The sequence below is a fragment of the Anopheles bellator genome, chromosome 2 (genome assembly GCF_943735745.2).
Source record: "Anopheles bellator chromosome 2, idAnoBellAS_SP24_06.2, whole genome shotgun sequence".
In the NCBI taxonomy this organism is placed as follows: Eukaryota; Metazoa; Arthropoda; class Insecta; order Diptera; family Culicidae; genus Anopheles; species Anopheles bellator.
Genome location: NC_071286.1, coordinates 2,512,419 through 2,532,860, shown reverse-complemented (window position 1 = coordinate 2,532,860; position 20,442 = coordinate 2,512,419). Strand labels below are relative to the sequence as shown.

At 50.8% G+C, this 20,442-nt stretch overlaps 2 protein-coding genes across 4 annotated transcripts in view; one reads left to right on the top strand and one right to left on the bottom strand.

The window, feature by feature from the left end:
* Positions 1 to 401: 401 nt before the first annotated feature.
* LOC131212343 (alpha-1,6-mannosyl-glycoprotein 2-beta-N-acetylglucosaminyltransferase) overlaps positions 402 to 20,442 on the bottom strand; it is a 38,760-nt gene continuing 18,719 nt past the window's right edge. The window contains exons 3-13 of one of the 3 annotated variants that reach the window (XM_058206167.1): positions 15,838 to 16,464; positions 12,822 to 12,950; positions 12,630 to 12,746; positions 10,508 to 10,662; positions 6,220 to 6,372; positions 6,048 to 6,136; positions 5,830 to 5,975; positions 5,556 to 5,716; positions 3,550 to 3,759; positions 1,699 to 1,913; positions 402 to 1,622 (exon numbers count right to left, since the gene is read on the bottom strand). In XM_058206167.1, coding sequence (XP_058062150.1) covers positions 1,400 to 1,622; positions 1,699 to 1,913; positions 3,550 to 3,759; positions 5,556 to 5,716; positions 5,830 to 5,975; positions 6,048 to 6,136; positions 6,220 to 6,372; positions 10,508 to 10,662; positions 12,630 to 12,746; positions 12,822 to 12,950; positions 15,838 to 15,847 — 1,608 coding nt within the window. In that variant the 5' untranslated portion in view covers positions 15,848 to 16,464 and the 3' untranslated portion in view covers positions 402 to 1,399. The remainder of the gene's footprint in view (positions 1,623 to 1,698; positions 1,914 to 3,549; positions 3,760 to 5,555; positions 5,717 to 5,829; positions 5,976 to 6,047; positions 6,137 to 6,219; positions 6,373 to 10,507; positions 10,663 to 12,629; positions 12,747 to 12,821; positions 12,951 to 15,837; positions 16,465 to 20,442) is intronic. The other 2 variants (XM_058206168.1, XM_058206169.1) reach the window with 2 other exon arrangements.
* On the top strand, positions 8,770 to 10,489 carry LOC131212344 (uncharacterized). Its single transcript, XM_058206171.1, has 3 exons — positions 8,770 to 8,843; positions 9,770 to 9,884; positions 9,947 to 10,489. Exons 1-3 carry the CDS (start codon positions 8,770 to 8,772, stop codon positions 10,487 to 10,489), a joined length of 732 nt encoding a protein of 243 aa, XP_058062154.1.

Sequence of the window (20,442 nt, the reverse complement as noted above, 5' to 3'; positions counted from 1 at the left end):
CATAATTAATATATCATATTAAACCTCACAATTAAACCATATAATCATAGTAAACCTCGTTTAGTTTTTCGTATAAAGCTGCGAAAGATTTTGACCTGTCGGCTCGGCTGAGGCAGTCTTGAGTTAAATACAAATTGCAGCCTTGTTGGCGTAACCTCGAAATATTGTAAACTAGCCGATGAAGAATGTTGAATGGTCATTAATACGACTTTTAGTGATGAAACATGATATTGCAAAAATATTCATCCAAAGTGAGACAGGAATTGGTTGAATAATCAAGGGTTTTGAAAACGAACGCGGTATTCAGTATACTCTAGCTCGTGGACGCACTCGCGCCCGGCCGGAGCAACTTCCAATCAAACAGATCACGCATTAATTGATCGTCGACACTCTCTCGTCGAGTTTGTATTTACATTCGTTCTATTTATTCGTGTGTGCTTTTTTCCATAGTTTTATTGTTTTCGTTACCATTACACCTAACATCACACTTACTTACTACGGCAACACGGGGACACGGGATGTTACGAAGCCACTACTCTACTGCACTGGCCAGTGCAGTACCCGGGCGCCCGGGTGTCACGATGTGGCTTTTCAGTTCAATCCACCGTTCTCAAATCAACGTTTTTAACACGGTTCTGTTACACGCGAACGCCCTATTGCAACGTGGGGTAGGGGTGAATTGAAAACCGAAACGTAACGGAAGGGAAACAGATCTACACCCGAGCGACTAGAACGGTGGTGACTACACAGTTGAAATGTATTTTCGAGCGGTTCGGCCGACCGTTATAGTTGAAATAAATTAATGAGATACTTCAAAACCATACACACTCCGCCTCCGCCCGTGATTGCCGAGCGCCAGGATTGGTCCAACGTCTCCATAACAATCAATAACCGAACTAGCTTGACTGATTACATAACAACGGTAGGAAAAAATTAAATAGTTTGGTAGCTAGCTCGAGGGTACGTCCTACCCGATTTCGATGATTCGACTGTTCGTGTGTCTTACACTGTTATAAAATCTAACTCTAATACTTGTGTCTTGGTAAGGCGCCCCCCCAGCTTGTGGAGCGCCAGTTTTTTGGTAACGTTCGTTAAAACCTAGCCGACTGCCGGCCGGCTGAGCCCGTGAACTCAAACAGAATGTACACGGTTTGTAAGCAACCTAACCTAACCAACCTAATTTCTTTGCATTGCTTACTACAAAACTAACAACTGACGTTATTTTGGTTTAGCTGTTCTTAAACCGATCAACCGCAACGAGTGGCGCCCTACGCGGCATCTGTCCTGGCTCCTAGTCGTTGTATTGCGTCGTGCCCACACCAATGGGCCGATGGAACGAAATCAAACCGGAATGTGCGTGCCGTGGAAGGACTCGGCTTCGGGGGGGTCTCTCAGTTTATTATCTCCCCACGAGCGTCATGTTGAAGCACAGCTGATGGTCACGCTGGTCGCCCCAGCCACCGTTGCCCTTGCGCAGTTTCGTCTTCTTGATCACGCTCGTCTGCGTCAGGGAGATCGAGCGCGGGAACAGCTGCTGGGAACCGCGGGCCACCTTCAGTACCTGCTGCACCTTCGATATCACCTGGTTCGACTCGCAGTTGCTCTTCTTGTGGTGTACGCCGCTGGAAGAAAGAAGGAACCGAGTCGGGAGTCAGCCGGGAACCGAGAGCGATCGCCAGGACGATCACCGTCACTTACCATTCGCCGATGTGGAACACCCGGGGCCCCTTCACGACCATCACGTGCAGCTTCTGTTTCAGGCACTGCTGCGAGACGTGCTGCAGCGACCAGTCCCAGTTGTAGTCGTCGTACTCGCAAAAGTGGCGCCCACAGCGCACCACCTCGTACCACGTGGTCCGGTTGAACGCCATGCCCATGTTGTGCTTGCTGCTGACCCACGGCGTGACCTCGACCTGCGCGTATTAGGGAGGGGCAGGTTAAGTGGCCGATTAAAATGTGATGAGACCTGCCTACTACTATCCGTTTTGGCCGGTTTCGTTGGAGCTTCATCGCAAGCAAGCGTAACGTTCGTGTCGTAACGCTAACGCATCAAAGCTACTCAAAAATCATACAACTCAAGGAGCCAGAGGCTGCTGCTATGGTGATTCTACAGTGGCGCTCTACTACGATGAAAAACTACGCACGAAGCACACATCGTTTTCATGGTCCGTATAGGGAAAACACACAAACACAAACTCAGAGATAGGAATTTTCAGAATTTTCATACGCAATGAAAGGCAAAAAACAAAACAGACCAACGAAAGACAGTTCGCGTGTGGCGTGCGTATTATGGCGCGTTAGAAATAATAAAAACAATGATTCTGGTGCGCCCGGGACGGGCGACCGGGAAGCGAATGTTTGGCCCCTCGGTTGGCGGGGCCAACACCCGGCATCATGCGGGGGGTGCGATGTGTGCGTGGTATGTGTGCGTGTTTCGTGCAATGAATGTGCAAATTCTTCCAACATGAAGTAACGAGGCAGGCGGGCACAGGCTGAGGAGCATGGATGGTACGCAAACGAATGGGCCCCCCTTTGTGGTCGCGATCGGATGGTGCTGCACTAAATTGGATTGCATGTGTAAGGGAAAGACTTCAAGATGCGTCCGGGGCATCTGGATTAATGGATTGGATGGCTTCTCCGTACCGAGCCGTTTGGGCAGAATGACCAATGTGCCTTAAAATCGGTCACTACTTTTATCTTGATGAAATTCGCTCGGTTCGGTCTGGGACGTTTGGTGCGCTGTAGCGGGGCAGTCTTAGTTTCAGGACCGCACACACATACACACACACACCCGGCACAGTTATTTCCTGTTTCACATTCTGTGGCACAGCAACAGCCAGCAACGTTATTACTTCGCAATCCGTAACATCCTTCCTGTTTTACTTTTTCTTTTCGCCATCTTGCGCAACGCACTGCATTGTCCCGAGCCACGTGGCCGATGGAGGCGCCCGGCTGTGCCCGTAACATCATCTCCACCGGCCCCCTTTGGCATCCTGCGTGTAACGAGGTAAAGCGAAGCGCAAAACATAACAACGAAAGCGGGACAACGTGCAGCGTGCAATTTTAAATTAAAAACCGGATCGCTATCGGTGGGGAAGGTAAGGGATGTAAAACCCGCGAATGCGGCCCGGGTGTTGGAGCATCAAACTGGGGAATTAAATTTGTCCGGGTGGCCACCACACAGGCACAGTAATTGGTTTTGTTGCGTACGCGTGGAACAAGCCGCATATAAATTATTGATTAAAATGTGGACCCTTCAGATATTCGGGGGAGAAGTTTCCTCCGCAACAGCAGAAAATCGAGTCAAACAATAGAGCGGTAAGGTAAGCAGGCAACGAAACGAATGGCACGTAATTGATGGTAAGTGAAAGACTACGGCAAAGCGAACGAAAAAATCGGAAGTTCGGAAGGTCGGAAGGATGCAGTAGCAAAATGGGTGGTAAAGGGCAGTAAGTAGTGTAAGTAGAGGTGGTGGTGGTGGTAGCAGTAGTAGTAGTAGTAGTCAGCCGTTACGATTAAGAAGAAGAGCTAGTAGTTTGGGCGAGCTACCTTCTGATAGATCGAGTACAGTGTCGGCAGCACCTGGTAGCCCCACTGCGACTGCGATGCATACTTTTCGGTGGTCACCTGCGGCTGGCCCGACTCTGGCTGGTCCGGTTGCTGCTGCTGCTCCTGTTGGCGCTTTAGTTGCTGCTTTAGCAGCAACTGTTGCTGCTGTAGCTGGCGCTGCTGCTGCAGGAGCTTCTGCTGTTGCTGGTGCTGCAGAGGACGACGCCATGCGGGCGGCAGATGGTAAGGATGATCGATCGTCAGTAAACCGTAACGCGCAGTGTCAGTGTCGGTTGTTGGTGTCGGTTGGCGGTGTATGGCAAAACTCGGACCGGGAAAATCCGGTGAAGGAACGCGAAAAATGCTCGAATCAGCCGAGTGATCGAGCAACGTGCTGACATCGATCGTGGGGTCGCTTGAGGCGCGCCGCTGGCGTCGCCGGACCGACCCATCGACCAGCGCACTGTACGAGGCCGCAAAGGATACGGACCCCGCCGACCAAGAACCGTGGTACTCGGTGCCGGGCGGTGCAGCCTTCCGGTCCGCCAACGTGGCCCTACTCTTGACCGTACCGTACCAACCACCGGCGTAGTACTTCTTCGCGGGGTAAGTTCATGTGTGTGTGTTTGTGTGTGTGTGTGTGTGTGTGTGTGTGTGTGTGTGTGTGCATGTGTGGGAGGATTTTCAATCAAACACAACACGTTTGGCGGATGTTGATGCGAATGAAAGTATGATACGCGGCGGATGGTGATGATGATGATGATGATGATGGCGATGAATGAGCGCGCGCGTTGGCGATGAGATTCGAGTTCAGATTTGAGTTGGATGACAAAAGAAGAGAATATTCGTTTGTTTATTGTTGTTCCAGCAGTTTGTGTGTTTTGTTAGTGGCAGCTGTGTGATGTAGAAAGGAAACGGTAAATCCGTAATGGGGGAACATCGAAGATGCTGGCAACCGACGGTCGGTTCGATTTGTACTGGGTCCTAGGCAAAATACTACGTTTTTGAGCGGTTTACACAAAGATGTCCTTGGACGAATGGCGTTGGCGGAAATTTGAAATTTTAAGCATCTGACAGTATTTAATCTACGGACATAAACAAACCCGGCCACACTGAGTGCTGCCGAATATTCTGGAACATTCTGGAAGCACTCACAGGCAACGTTTGTTAATTCCTGCTGATGGTGAGGTCGCCAAACATATATTTTTAATTTATTTAAATAAAGGGAACGGGACATCATGCTGTCGCCGAGAACTTCCCTCAATTCCTTGAAAAAAGTCTGCTATCGTTCACAATGATTTGTTAACTCATCTGGGGCCTCTCGGAGAAGCAGTTCCATTCAAGGTGCATACAATAGCGTACCAGATTCTCGATGTGTCCCATTCGTTCCCATTGTTTCCTTTCCGGTGAAAAGTGTTGAAAAATGATTGAAAATGTTGCCGGAGCCGGAAAACCCAAAAGAAACCTAAGGCTGGTGATTGGCAAAAGCAACGTGTACGGAGGACGGTGGTGAAGCCAGTATCTGAGTGTAGTGTGTGCTTAAAGGCAGCTGGGTGGAGCCTGTTGGGGGTGTGTGTCGGGGGTGTGAGAATGCGACAAATGCAAAGTGAGGTAGAACTTAAACAAAACGTTATGTGTAGAGACTAATGTTTCAATCGGAGCCCACCGACTGAGAGCTTGCACTATCGAGTCAATGTTCGAGTTTCGAGTGTTTGGTTTTTTCTTGACGCTCTTCCGGTGGTATGGGTGTATCGAAATCTACAGCTCTGTGGCGCGCGATTCGGACTAAATTTGGTTTGCGGCAGTCACGCCGATGCTCAGTGTGATCTCGAACACTCGCCAATCGAATCGAATCAACTACTCCAATCCAGCGCATGAAATTGGAAGAGGCTCCTGCTGTCTTTTTTCTTTGACTCTATGTAGCATTCAAAGGCGACCAAGCGGTTCGTCTCGGTATTGCTAACTGTGGTTAACTGTGTCTGATTCGGGTACGGAAAAAAAGTTACCTTCTTGTTGTACGTGTAGTAGTTGAACGTTTTGAGATACGTGCCCAGCGACAGTATGTTGCACTTGGGGCACAGGTCCTGCGACTTCCGGAACATCAGCTCCAGGATGTAGAGGAAGTCTTCCGCTACGTAGTGGTCCTCCTCCAGGAACACTACCATACCTGATGGCGCGCCGACCGAGCGAGAGACAGAGAGAGAGCGCGTTGAGGGAGGGGAAAAAGTTCCTGGAAAACGACTGGACGGACGCAGTTCCCAGTTTGTTTGCCGGCCTTACCCGTGTGGTACTTTGTGACTTCCAGCTGGTCAAACACTCGATTCGCCTTCCACCACCAGTGGTGTTTGGTTTGGGTGAACTTGGCCTCCCGGTAGTGGCCGTACAGGTCGGGGTGGAGTGCATTGTTGCACTTTCGCAACAACGCCCTGGTGGGTAGAGAGCGAACGGTTAGAGCTGGGCGGAAGCCGTTACGTAAACACTGAAGTGCCCATACTTACTGCTCCTTTTTAATATCCCTTGGGCAATCGCCCGGATCGGCACCGGGGAACTCGCTCGGATGCGTTTGTATCGAGAAGGGATAGAAAATCTGAGGGACGAGGGGCAACGTTGTAATCGAGTTGTGGCAAAGTGGTGACGCGCATGATGGACATTGTTTGAAAAGGGACGTACCTGCATCACTTTGCAGAAGTCTATGCTCTGCACCAGATCGTTGATGTCGTCATCGTAGTGATCGTGCGAGAAGACGAGCAACGTGCGCGAAATGTCTCTTGCCTGGGCCAAACTTACAATTAAGTGCCGTAAGTAAGTTATTCGTTTGTGTACCTGCGGGAAGGACCAATACCGAACTCAAAATTAATCATTAGAGCACCACAGTACGCAAGGCAGATGGTGCTAGTTCTAAAACGGTCGTTGTTTTAAAATTATGCGCCTAAAAGTATGCAATCCGAACGCAGAATCAGCATATTCCCAAACGTGGTTACAAATTGATACACATGTGGTACTTAAAACTGCTTAAAATAAACTCATAACTCCTGATAAAGGCAACCAGCAGCACCTCCGGTGTTAAACAACCCGTACTTTACGCTCACGCTTCCCGGGACCAAGCGGAGCGTTAAGGATCCGTTTTAAAAACGCCTTGAGCTGCGCTGAGTATCGCTGCAAGCTGCTAAGGGAACGGGCAACAGTGCACTTATCCCTGGCCACAATGCGCCAGCCAGCCACCGAACACAGCTGGTGCTTAATCTCTCTCTCTCCCTCTCTCTGTAGCCATTGTGCCACGGTAAGAAGCTTATGATTTCGTTGCACCATTCCGTCCACTCGCCCCGGACCCTCCATTTCGCGCGCCAGTAATTGAGTAGAAACATTTGCTTCTCCCACACAAGGATCTATATTGGGTGTAGAAACGATGTACAACCACGACGTGTTTCCTGCGGGGCCCCGAAGCTCGTTTATAATAAACTTTCGACCGAAAGTGTAACTCGCTCCGATCGCCTAATTTACGGCCCGGCGGTGGAGGCGCCTGGTTATTGTCGCTCCGTTGGCAATAAATTGCTCGGACGAGTCCCAGTGGGCACCGCTCCGGCCGGTAAGTAATTATGGACGGCTGGCCCCGTGCTTTCGCTTTAATCGAGAAATAATTGAGTCAGCGGCCAAGCGCACTGGCACCGGCTGTGTATCGGAGTGTGTAAGGACACGTGCCCGCAATACACAGTGCGGCCGTAACACTACGGATACGGATGTGGGTTTTTTCGCCATAAATTGTGCCCCACGTTGCCGGGACCTGTGGATCTCGAAATGTGGGGCCACTTCTTGCGAAACGGAGAAAATTGACCACCAGACCAACCAAATTGCCTTCCAGCACATCTGTTTGAGATAGTTTTGGGTAAATAGGTATGAGCAAAAGAATCCGCAAATTCAACTCCAGCAAACTCTACGACACCGACTGAGACGATAAGGCCTCCGGAGATCAGTTGACCTCGTAAACCAAACAACGACGTGATAATATCAAGCGGTCCAAAAAGGGGGGCCCACGATTTAAGGGGTGTGAAAATAAAATAAAGCGTCCTTCAGCGATGGTTAGGCGTGTGCCGATTTGCTCCGCAAGCACGCGCGCGGAAGCAGCGATGGTCGGCTAATCCCGAGAAAATTTTAGCTTTTTGCCATGGACATGCTCCGCTGCAGGATTAGCATTGGCAAACGGGGACAATGAGTTATTCGCAGTGAAGAAGAAAACGGAAGAGAATCGCCCAAAGACAAAGGACAAAAAGGTCGCGCAAGGCACGCGGGCAAAATGGAAAATCACTCCCCGGGTTGATTAGTCAGAGTTTTCCTCGTTTTTCTTCGCTCGCTCGGTCGGATTTTATGACCGGCTGGCCCGGGGTAGATTGGATCGGGCTCCGTGGGTGACGAAGAAATTTGATTTGCATTCAACTAATAACGATGGCCCGGAACCAGGACCACGCTTGGTCCTTCGAGGAGCAGCCGGAGAAAACTGTGCACGGAAGAACCCCATGGCCGAAAGTCATCCGCCTGCGCCACAGTGACCGTCATGACTGTAGAACTGTTTTGGCGATTTTCGGTTCAGAAACCACTAGCGAACCTCAGGGACACTGCTTTTGGCATAGAGGCGGCCCATCCCTAATCTGGAGATTCAAGCACCTCGAATGGTCCAGCCCAATCGGTGGGTCGTCGGCCGCCCACCGGCTTGACACTCCTGACCTACAATAACGTTACGGGGGATTTTCGGGGGGCACAACCGAAACACGATAAACTTTCGATTGGCAGCTCCGCTCCGGGCCGGAGCCTTCTTTATTCCCTCCCATCGAGTGCCTCCCATACCGCCCCGCCGGGTCGTGTTGCAGCTCGCGCAGAACATGAAACGGACATATTTAGGACATCCGGAATTATAATAGCACCACCCGTGGTGCCTGCCCGCTTTCTGGCCCGAAAACTGCTCGGCAACAGTCGAATTTTATTGTGAAAAGCGTAACCAGATTATTGTTTGTACGGGTAGCCCCCAAACGAACGGTTATTATTGAAAAAGCGCCCAAAAAAAGGAGGGCCAAAAGGGTTTCACCGGTGGTATCGACGGTTCATTCCGCCGGCGGTGCTTCAAGCGATCGGAACCGCACGCTCCGTAGTTCGTAGCGAACCGAACCGAACGTTACGGGACGGATGTCCGTAATCGATTAGCAGCCAAACAGTGGAGACGGAGACGTGATGAACGTGATCAGGTTCAAGCTGCCGGCCAACTTCGAGCCCAAGTGTAAGGCGTACCGGAGGAGCCACCGAAGGTCAGCTCAGTTTGCCCTGGGTCCTTCCGAAGTGTGAGGAGCATAAGTGTGATCCGTGGACTTAAGAACCGACAGGTGCTGGACAAGGTGCTGTGTTTGTGTATGTGAACGAGTGACCAGTGAACTGTTCCCGTGTACGCCAACTAAACCCAATTGCTACAAAGTTGAACCGGTTGAACCGTTTCGACAACGGAAACGATTCAAAGTGGATAATAATGCATTGCATGGCGATCAATCCTTTTGCGATCGACAGGTTTAGTTACATAATTATCGTCAAGCTCATCCTAAAGATTCATTGCCACTGCTTATTGAAAACCTGAGTTGGGCGTGGAGAATTACTTAGCGCCATTAATGCCGTGAAAAATGATAAAATAACGCCGCAAAGCGCCGAGGCGCCCCAGGCGAGCAATTTGTGTGGAAACATTTCACTTTAATAACGAAACTCTGCCACCTACCGAGGATTACCCCAGGGCCAGCGGGTGCACGGGGAACATGCCCACGTGGCAAGCATGCAAATATTTCCCGCCCGTAACGGTGACGGCGCTGACGCCGGGGTTGTGTGAAAAATCGCGAACATTATGCGAGCTGGATTAATTTTCCACAATTTATTACAAAACCATGCGCCGGGAGTCGCGGAGTCGTGCCGTGGGTGCAGGTTACGACCTTGAACGCGGACCACACGCGGTGCAGTTGTCGCTGGCACGTACTTGCATAAAGTTAACCTATTATGGAAGTTATTTGCGTCACGGGCCGACCTGGTCGGTCTGGTGGGGGGTTAGGAAGGAACTTTTAATTTCCTGTCCGCTCTATTAGACAGTCCGGAGGTCGGACGTGGGCCCGCGCAGCAGGAGTTAAACTGCTCCGGTGGCAATAAATAGCCCACCTACCCACCGGAGGTCTCTTTGTTCTTTCTCTCTCCCTCGCAGGGTACCCAGGAGCGCCCACATTACACCGGATACCCTGTTTAGCTTGTGTGAGCTGGCCCTCCGGAAGCTGCTGGCACCGAGGGTGCCCCGTAAGAAGTTCTGGGCAACCGTGTTGGTGAGTGAGTGCGGAGCCGCCTCGTCGTTTGGATGTGCCAGAGAGTTTGCTTTCCCCCACAGGCACTGCTTCCCGGCACGGAATCCCGCAAGGTAGCGGTCCGCCATCAGGTGGAACACCCGTTGGACTATAATGCCCAGCAGCGCTCGGTCGTCAACGATGCCAACCACTGGGAGCTGCTGACGGAATCGTTACGGCACGAGCCGCGCTGGCCCCGGATCCGGATCGGAGACTCGGGCCGGAACCGCATCACGCGCCTCCACCAGGACTACCCACCGCAGCAGATCTGGCAGATCCGACCGTACGACATGCTGACCAGTGCGTTCATCGTCCGGACCGCGGCCAGGATTGCGTCGCTCGAGCAGCAACGGTCGCTGGTCCGGAACCGCGGCCGGACACTGACGACCGCCACGACGACGGCAACCTCGAGCCGTCGGCTGAGCCGGGCCCCCTCGATGGACGTTCCGACCGACGATGATGACGCATACCTGCGCCGGCTGCAGCCGCTGATGGTGATTGGCAAGCGGGCGACCGCCGGAAGCTGCAAGCAGCGACTGGCCAGTGTCCCGGTGAAGGCGAACCGCCGCAAAAAGCCCACGCGCTAGGGCACTCGCTTCACTTACCTGCACTACTATTATCACAGAATCATTTTGTAATGGACCGTAGATGTCCTCGTTCAGGACCGTCTGCAGCTCGTTGTAGCGGTGTATCATGCGCAGGATCTCACTGATGTTGGCCGCCCGGGGGCCGTCGCTACCGAAGTGGGTGCCGTTTTGAGCTGGAAAACAGGGAGCAAAGGGTCAGCGAAGCTCGTCAGTGCGGGTACAGGTGCAGGTGTGATTGAAATCAGTGGCAGCCAAACGGACAGTCCATCCCGAATGGAATACGCACATAAAACACACGTAGAATTGATTTCATCCGTACTAAATTTGTTTCAACAAAGCCGTTGTTCGATTGCGCCTAAAGGTATGCAAGGTAGTGTTTGCTACCTGGGCGCCTAAAGGTATGCAATGGGCAACACAAATGAGAGTTATTAAAGAATTTCATAAAAATCTTGATATCCGACTAATTGTTTCGCAAATTTTTACTGTATCATGTAAACTATCGGATTTTATACTCCATCACACTGAATGTACAGGAAAATTAAGCAATGACCGGGAATGTGTCCGGTGCGCTATCAGCGTTTACGCCAGTGAATTTATTTTCCGTTTTCCCCGTTTTTCACCCTTTCAATTCCCTGCCGTCAACACGAAATCAATCTCCCCGGCTGACCTGGGACACCTGGGTGTTCGCCGGAGCCAGACAAAGCCACCGAATAAACGAAGCGCAAAAAGGAGAATGAAAGAAAATCAGCCACACAATGCCGTGTCCGCATCAAAAGTGACACCCGAGTGCCGGAGCATAAACAGCTGCACCCGCTGGCGCTCCGAAAGAACTGCAGGTGCAAATCGTCCCGACGGACGATTTCGACATTTTTCCCTTACGGCCACTGCATTTGAGCCGCGCACCCTGCCCCCTCCCTGGTTCCGGGAGCCTTTTTTGATGGTTTTCCAGTTCGTCGAGTCGGTTATTTGGCGAAGCAAGGCACGAAATGAAAAATTCCGATTCCGGACCGAGTATTATGCAACCGACTGGCGAGGGCTCCAACAAGGCTTGCGTAACACACTTTTGATGGGTAGCAGAAATATTTTTTACATCATTACTTTCTAGGAGATCCCAGCAGACAAAATCTACCAGGAGCCAGGCGTGCCTTCGAATTGGGCGTTTCTACGGCGATCCGTCGGACGTTTACCGTTGGTGCATGAATAAACAAGCTGGATGGCGGAAAGGAAAAAAAAACTCACAACCCCGGGATGAAAGAGTTTCCCTCATTTCCCGGGGCGGTGAAGATGTTGAGAATAAAATAAAAATTTCTTGATGCGTCCCCGGGCTGACTGACGGAACTGTGTGGAACTGCGCGAAAAGGTGATCAAATTTCGTTGAAAATTATTCCTCGTGGGTCTTTTCGGGGGAATTCAATTGACCTTTGGCAACCGGCAGGGAGCGTTACATCGCGGAAGCTGCGTGTGGGAAGATTCACGGTACGGTTCCTTCAGTATCTTGACGCTGCGGGTAGATCGAATCGAAGAGCGAACACGGCGCGTTGACGAAGGATGTTTAATATTTCATTAAATGCAACGGGTGGCCTAATGTTTGGCTGCGAAATTATTCACCGGCAACACCCCACGGGGCCACCGGGTTTCCGGGTCCGCGTCGGCTAGGCTAGGGCTGGCGTCGAAAGTTATGTAATGCAAAGTTTACATTATTCCATTAATACCCCAAACCCGGCAGCCACTTTATCCCAGGGCACAGGGCGCAGGGCGGTGATGGAGATTTGATGGGCTGCGGCGGGTTTGTCCTTTCCACATCCGGCGAAGCCATCGATCTTTAGCTGGTGGTCGCCGTTGATCGGATCGCCCCACACCATCCGACTGAATAATGAAAAACCCTCCCGCACCTCACCGGAAGCCACGCGTCCGAAAGGACACAAACATACGCACATAAAAGTGGGCTGTGGTTCTCGGCACCCCCCCCGGGGTTTCCTCTCATCAGCACGGGCGCTAGGCGAGATGAGCCATTTTATGGCTTTCGACAAGATCCAGCCCTCATCTAAATAGCGCTTCTGGTAATTCCCACCACCAGGCGCACCGGAACCGGATGTTTGGGGTGTGTATGTGTGCGGCTAGTTTCTGTGGCGGCACTCACCGTGCGTTGCGTTGCGGGGCTTTCCGGTCAAATATTTATGAAACACCGGCGGCACCATCTGCAGGATCGCTGCCGTCGAATAGTTGGTACTGTCGCTGGATCCACCGTCGGAGGAGTCTGCAATTGGCAAAGCGGCACGGGATTAGCGGGCGGCAGGCAGGCAGAACGCGGGACGCTGGGTCCTAAACTCACCATAGTTTATCACATGGAACTGTAGAAACGCAAACAGAATGAATACAATGATGGCGGAACGGATGTAGAGCGTGTGTCGTCTGCGGGACAGTGCACCAGTGTTCGGTAGTGCGATCGGAATCCGTCGTCCTGCGCAAAACAGAGTTGAGAACATTAACGAAATATACCAGATATACTTGTTTCATAGAATACAAATTACACATTTTGAGTAACCCGCCATCGGTTGTCCTGGAACACTGGAGTTAGCACAGAACGAAAGCCTTCCCCATAGGAGATCTTTTACATCAACCTACTCAATCCTCCATCCACTGCACATAGTAAATAGAATCAAATAAATAAATTGACACAAAGGATTTACCAAGTAAAGTTAGCCATGCGCAACGGAACTGACAAACAAACAAATCCGGGAACCCATTAAGCGCTTATTCGTGCAAAAACAAATGGCAAACTTCCCCAAAATGTCACTTCCCCGAATCGGCCCGAAATGTTCGGCGATGTGCATTCGTCCGAGACCAAAAGTTGACAATCAAAAACAGCTTTTTTCCCTTCAAGCCACACCGCGCACACTGTCAGCCATGCCAAAAGCGAGAAATTCGTAAGAAATGTTAATAACGCTCGGTAAAGAAACGAAAACCCAACAAAACTCTCGGCAGAAGAGAGAGAAACGTTTCCAATCCTCGTTGGGAAAGCAAACTTTCGAAACAGGCGGAGAACGGCGCACCAGCAGCTGGTCGAAAAAGTTCGCTCCATTTTGACTGCGTGGTGTTATTGACGAGTTGCGTTACCCAAACACATTCGGGAAACTCGGCCGGTAAACTTTCCGCCGGCTCAAAAGTCGGCCGCCCAAAGCTACTCCTAGGGAGGCTGCACCATCCGCCGAGGTCAATCCGCGCGGAATTTTCGTCCTCGGATGGTGCGCGGGCGCGAACGATGGGGTTTTATTCGCGCCTCGTGCCTTTCGTCACTTCCGAGCGTGAACGTGCCCAAAGAGGTGGAATACGGTCACATTAGAGCAACAGCAGAGCGGTGAAATAAAACAAAAAAAAACTAAACCCCAAAAGCCAATTTCCCTACGCTCCACGGGGAGCCCCCAACATTCTCCGACATTTGCGTCGGAATGGTTTCGCGCACCAGTGGATTTTATTTCCCGCGCCTATTCAGCCCATTCGGGACCCTGTATGGGTCCACTCCCTGGGGGGATCGTGCGAGGATTAAAGGGACGGGGACCCCGAGTCCTCATAGCGATGCCGGTATCCGGTGGTGCCGGCATCCTTTTAGGCAGCATCCCTACACGCACGCACCGAAGGACGATTGTGGCGTTTGTTTTTGACTTCTCCCGGCCGCCTGATTGGCCAGGATCTACGACGACGGCGACCGAAATTGGATGTGTGTTTGTGTGGCCGGAACGCACTAAACAACGATGTTAATGTGGCTTTTCCGGTGGCTGTTGTTTCAGCGCACGAGCTTGGGCGCTTTCGCGGAATGTTAAGGCGGATGCAGGGCGAAATTGGACTCATCCAACAAACACGCACGGCACGACACGGTGACTGTTAACTCCAGCTGCTCCACGACCAGAGTTTCAGCCTAACCTTTTGGGCTTTTTAATATTTGAGCCGAAAGCATTCGCGGATCCGAGGTCCCATCGGGCAGATGTTACAAACCGCTAGTGCCGGGTCCCGGATTCTTTCTCTTACTTTTTGGCACATTAACGGTGTTTCGAATGTGTGGGATCTATTTTTGCTCCATAGGCAAGCTTTTGATGGTTTACGATCGCGTTTATTGATAACCAGCGCACCAAGGACACACATCTCGGATCGGGTAGCAACGAAAGCCACTGGCAAAGATAAATCCAACGATTCACCGTCACGTTGGTTGGACCATCAATCTGTGAACGAATCCACCCAGAATCTCGATAGCAAAGAAAATTTGAGCCATCACCTGTCAAGGACTTCGCAAAAAAATAACTACAGAGAAGCAGTTTGGAAAGCATCCGTAACAAACCCGAAAGGAAGTGAGTCCAGCTTACAGTCAATTACACAGTCACGAAGCACCTGAGCGAAGGCAATCACAGTGCGTGCCAAGATATCCCCGAAGGACCCTACTAACAGACCAAACTTGAACCCGAGTCAGACGCATCAAATGAAATACGCAAACTTTCGAGTAAGGCCAAAAAGTTCACCGTTCTTCGGCGTCCCAACGAAGCAGCAGAGCGCAGCGGAGAGTTGCCAAAGAAACTTACGGGAAAAACAACGAAAGAAACATGCCAACCGGAAGTGATGTATTGTGCCATATCCTTGACCCTGCCCTGCCACGCCAGAACAAAATTGTTTGCAAAAAACAAGCTCATTCTTGAGGAAGGTGAACCCAAATGGAGAAAAAAAGCGCTTACGGCAATCTCGCGGAGCATACTAATTCGATGGAATGGATTAATTTCTCACCATTCGGTTGAGCTGTTTTCAGGGGCCACCCGTCGGCGGAACTGTCACTGGGCAACGTCGTGTTTCCAAGTGGCCATCGTCGGAAACGCAGCAAAAAGCGATACTTAGAAACCACTCAAGAGCTTCGTGAGAGCCGCCGGCGTGCCCAGGAACGGAAACGGAACCGTGAGGATTGCTTCTGGGACTTTTATCCATCCCGATCCTGGCACCGGTTTCTTATTTGTTTGTAACACTTCACACATGAAGCCCCCCAACGGGCCCCAAACAACATCCTGGGGATGTTCGAAGAAAACGGGCAGCCCTTGCCGTGAGGATATGAATCTCATTCGATTTCCAGACTTTCCTCCGAGGGGCTCTCTCTCGTGGGGTAGTCGGTTTCTGTTGCGTCCGGCCCATGCCAGGCGTTATGATCCTTCCGACAAATCGCCCCAAGCGAACGGCTTTTTACAAAACGTGCGGCCGATCTTTGTTCTTACACTTTTTGGCCACTGTCCGTGACAGGAGTTGGAAAGCACATGTGGAGGCTAGAAAAACCGGATCGCCCAACCCAAAACTAATTTAAATGTATTGCGACGTACCTCTCATCATACAGTGTTGTCCGGTGCTTTGGGTGGCGGTCCCGCTGGTTCCAGGAGGTTCCAAGAGGTCCAGGTGTGTGTGTTGATGCGGGACTGACCGCGAAAGAACGGAGAATTGTCGTCCCGGTAGGGTAGGATATGTTTACCGGATCCTCTCCTCAACAATGCTCGCCAAATCCGCACCGTAGGCTTTCGTTTAGACTGGAACAGTTCACCATGTTACAGTTTTTATCGTCCGTCAAGCGGATTCGCACGACACACTGCAGTAATACACTCGGAACACACAACGCACATTAGTTCTACACGGTTTCCGGTGAACGGATCACCGGAAAGTGCATCAGAAAGTGCAAGTGTCGTCTTCAGACACTCGAAACACGACGCACGACTGAATCTATCATAATGTTGGACCCCGCGGACCGGATGATGCTGCGGCTCGATCCGATGGACGATGGCGAAGATAGTAGGCCTGAGGTACGGTGCGACAGAGGTAAGCGAAGGTGTTCAGCGTCGGTTTCCCGAGCCTGCAAGCATCGCGTACCGAAGCTAGGACACGGTGACACGGACCGGCAGCCCGTACCGTGACAGCTGATGTCTCGGAGTTTGCTGGCTAGCTACGCCCGGTGGCATCTACAAAAATGGCGACGGAGAGAAGGAGAGAGTTAAATTAATTTGGATCCATTAAATGCAAGGAAGAAAGAAAAGGTACCTCACTTAAGGAGGTACTACTAGAGACCGATCTGATAGAAGACAGAAGAGTTGCTGAGAGAAGCTTCTTCGTTCGTGTTTCACTAAGTAGGCTAATGAAGCTGTATACGTGACGATAAAGTCGAAAACACTGCCACAATATTATGCAGTTGCAGTCCGACAACTTAATGGTCGGCTCCAGTTTTGGAATAAAGTTTCAATTAATAAACAAATAAAACGCTACGCTGAACTCAGTGACAGCACACTCTCTGGAAGTGCGCTCGGTTTTGTGCGAAAGTTTCATCAGACCTGGGCTACTTTGTTTCGGAGCGGGACTTATTTGACACACGGTGTCACTCTTTAAACTGTTGCCACAACGTTACGATGCAATAGTAGTTTTTGACACGATTGATACCAAAACTAGTGCCGAGTGCCGGTTGCCTTAAAAGCTTTTCCTGTCCCGAACGCGCCAAAAAAGCGCCACAAACCGAACGAACGACTGAAACAATAGTTGCACAAAACTTCGCTCGTCTCAAACAGTTCGCCTTTCCGTTCCGTTTCTTAAGCGCAAAAAAGGAAAGTTGCCCATCAATTTCCACGAACCATCTGCGTCGGACCGACGGACGGACGAACGGCCGTCCTGGGGCTGCGACACGAGTGTCACTTTTCGCTCTGATTGGAAATGACACGAAAAAGAAAAAATAATAAAACGAACCACCGTGGGCTAAAGTGCTGAATAAGTTTCACTACCTCTTCCGGCCGCCCGGGGGCTCCGGCTTCCGTTCGCCGTTACGTTTCAACCCCCGCGGGGCTGCACTGGCGGGGGCCTCAGCACCATCAAAACGCGTCCAAAGTGCACCCGTTGGGAATTGAACTTTTGTCAATCATGGCGACCGTAAGGCGTGTTTCTTCAGTCAGTGTGGTGCGCTTCCAACGGTTGGGGGAAATTGGGAGCGTAGACGATGCAGAAAAGGAAAAGTACGGAAAACGATCGGACCGAACCGGGTCCGGTCGGTAATAGAGGCAGGCTTTCAAGCTTTCGAAGACGGCCGTTCTCACGATCCAAGAGAGTTGAGAGAGTTGGCTTCTGGTGTGCCTTTTTTTTTTTCGCTGCCCAAATTCTACTTTTAATTGGCCCCCAAAGTGGGCGCTTCGTAAAGTGTTTCTGTTCATCAGTTTTTGCGCCTCGCATCTTCTGATGACGGTGCGCGGTCGACGGTCTAATTAATTTTTGATTTTCGAACATTCTATCCCATAGTGGTGGTGCTGCTGCTGCTACTGTTAATTGGACCCGTTTAAGGATTAGCCTTGAAGCCGGCTCAGCTCAGATCGGTGGCGGTTGGAAAATTAACGCACAAATCCGGACAGTTGGCAACGGATGGCGTAGAACCCGCCTGCCAAAGGTCGAGAAATAAACGGGAAACACTGCTGCGTCAGAAGGGCCCACGGACACCGAATGTCATCATCATTTTCCACCGTCGATCCCGTACGAAATTCCATCATATTTATCTCAATTTACCAGTTCCCTTCCCATTACCGATTCACGGCTCCGAACGTCGGTTTCTATTTGCTTCCGACCCCGTATGACGCGGAGTAGGTCGACTCCGGGAGACAAATTGAATTGAAACGAGGCCGGCTACACTTTGCTGCGTAGATTGGTTCTCCTTCTCTGGCGTAGATTCCTTCTCTGGCGACGTTGGTCTTGAAGGCAAATGAAGGCAACCACGTTGAGCCATAGCCATCCCCATGTCCCGGTCCGCGGCCACCAGGCCTTGCAACCAACCTTTGGTCGGAACCTTTTCTGCCCGGAATGCGACGAAAAGTTTGCTTTGCGTAACCGGCCCCGGGGCGACTTGGGACCTGGTGGCGCAATGAAAAGCTTTTAACGCAACAAGACGAATATTGGGTGGCACGGAAAAGGTGCTCGGGTCGGTCGGTTGGTTTGAGTGGCAGGAAGTTTATTTTCACGTACGGACCGACTCGCGGCCTGCGATTTGCATACGATGAGTTTTTCGGTTTGTCGTTTTGCGGCAGCGCCAAGATTTGAGCTTAAGGTAAATTGCCGCACATAAATTGTGATTGGGATGAAGAGCGAAGTTTCGTAACAAATCACTTTTGCGAACAGTTCAGCTTCCACGCTGTTTGCTTTCCAGGGGATTCCAGCTGATGGGTAAACTTATTGGGACTTGTCAGTGTCGTGTCACAAGGCGTGTGAATAAGAGTGAAGAAGCTTGTTCCATTGGAACCTTTTAATACCGACGGCTTCCAGAGTAATACGGGACGAGCATTTGATAAAAAACATTTCCAGTTGGTTCCAGTCGTCGATAATCTTCAACGAAGCAAGATGCCCCACCAAACCATTAACGATTGCGAATTAAGGACCCTAAGAGCTGCCAAAGCTCGAGCTGTTTTGACTCCCAAAACGGTACAGTGAAAATCATGTTTTAATTTCCATCGACACTTCCAACGGTCAACGGTAAATGATTCAATCGGACCGTGGCCCGGCTAAACATGGATGAATAAAACGTGAAACATAATGGGAACAACTTTTCATCCCTCCCTGCGCCTCCCGATAACCCGAGACTGGAAACTTAAACCGAAACTAAAACGATGGCGGTATATATTATTATCTTCCTCCGGGGCGACGTTAAACACGGGACGGCGTTTACATATTTCATGAAGCACCAGCACTCCAGCACACGGTTGGAGCCGGAAATCCGACAGGACCCTGGCGACCCCTTCGGCCTTGGAATAAAATGTATCATTTCGTAGCAGCCACGGTCTTTTTTTTTCTTTTCAGCCGAACCCTTCATCGAGCGTTCCGAACGACGTGTGGGCTACGATTATAAGCGTACAATGCTGCTGTTGGGTGAAACGCTCCTGTTTAGGTGTAATCCTGACCTGGACCGGACCGGGACCGGTATGCAAACGGTCACACTCAAGCTAGCAGCCGGAAAGGTTTGACGTTAAATTTTAATGCCCGGATTAGTGCGGAAGCAATTGTAGTGACAGCGATGGGATTGAATTTCACTCGTCATTAACCGCTTCGCGGGTTGTTGGAGATTGCCAGGACCAAAGCTGCTCGAACAGCGGTGCTGAAGCACCATCGCTACATTACTCGTTATCACGCGGGGCAAACTGTGAACCGTGTTCAAGGAGCGGGTTAATGGTGGATAAACGTTGGGGCTCCTTGAACCCTGGGGTGGGTTTGCAAACAGAAATCCAATTTAGCTTCCCGACCAGGATGCGACTTTATTTACGCAACAACGAAGTAGCGTAAAGTACTGGAAGATTAATTAAAAATTTTCGACGAGATAAAGTTCAAAGTATTCCCCCTAAAGGATACTCGCAAAGAGTCTCGTGGTTTGGGCGATCCGAACGCTTTCCCAATTGATGAGCATTATCATTAATCGCAAGTTTTTGAATCGTGCCGGGACCATCGTTAGTTACAGTTATCGTTTCCGGTTCCCGTTTCCGTTTTTCACTGCACCGATTTGATTTATGTCTTGCTGAGCAGAAGGATAACTTTCGAAGAACCCGCGCCAGGCACGTTTCCATCTTCTTCCGTACGGCGCGCAACTCGAAGTTCAATTAGTGCCATCGATTTACGGTCGGTATTGGCCAGCGAAGAGACGGAAGTCCGTTTGGCCGGTTTTTTCCCCCTTCATTCGACGGATGATTAGTGTGTACCGAGACGAGAACGCGAACATAAATAGCATCGTCCGTTCCGATACTATTCGAAAGGCTACAAAATTCAGGTCAAATGTGTAGTTGGGCCGATGAGGGGATCTTATGAATTATGCCCGTGGGACCGTGCGGATAGAAAAAACAGAAAGATATCCACTTTCTGGATTTCTCAAGGACTGCTCGGTCCCATTTCCAGCAATCTACCAATCGATACCGGGCACTAGTACTTCGAAT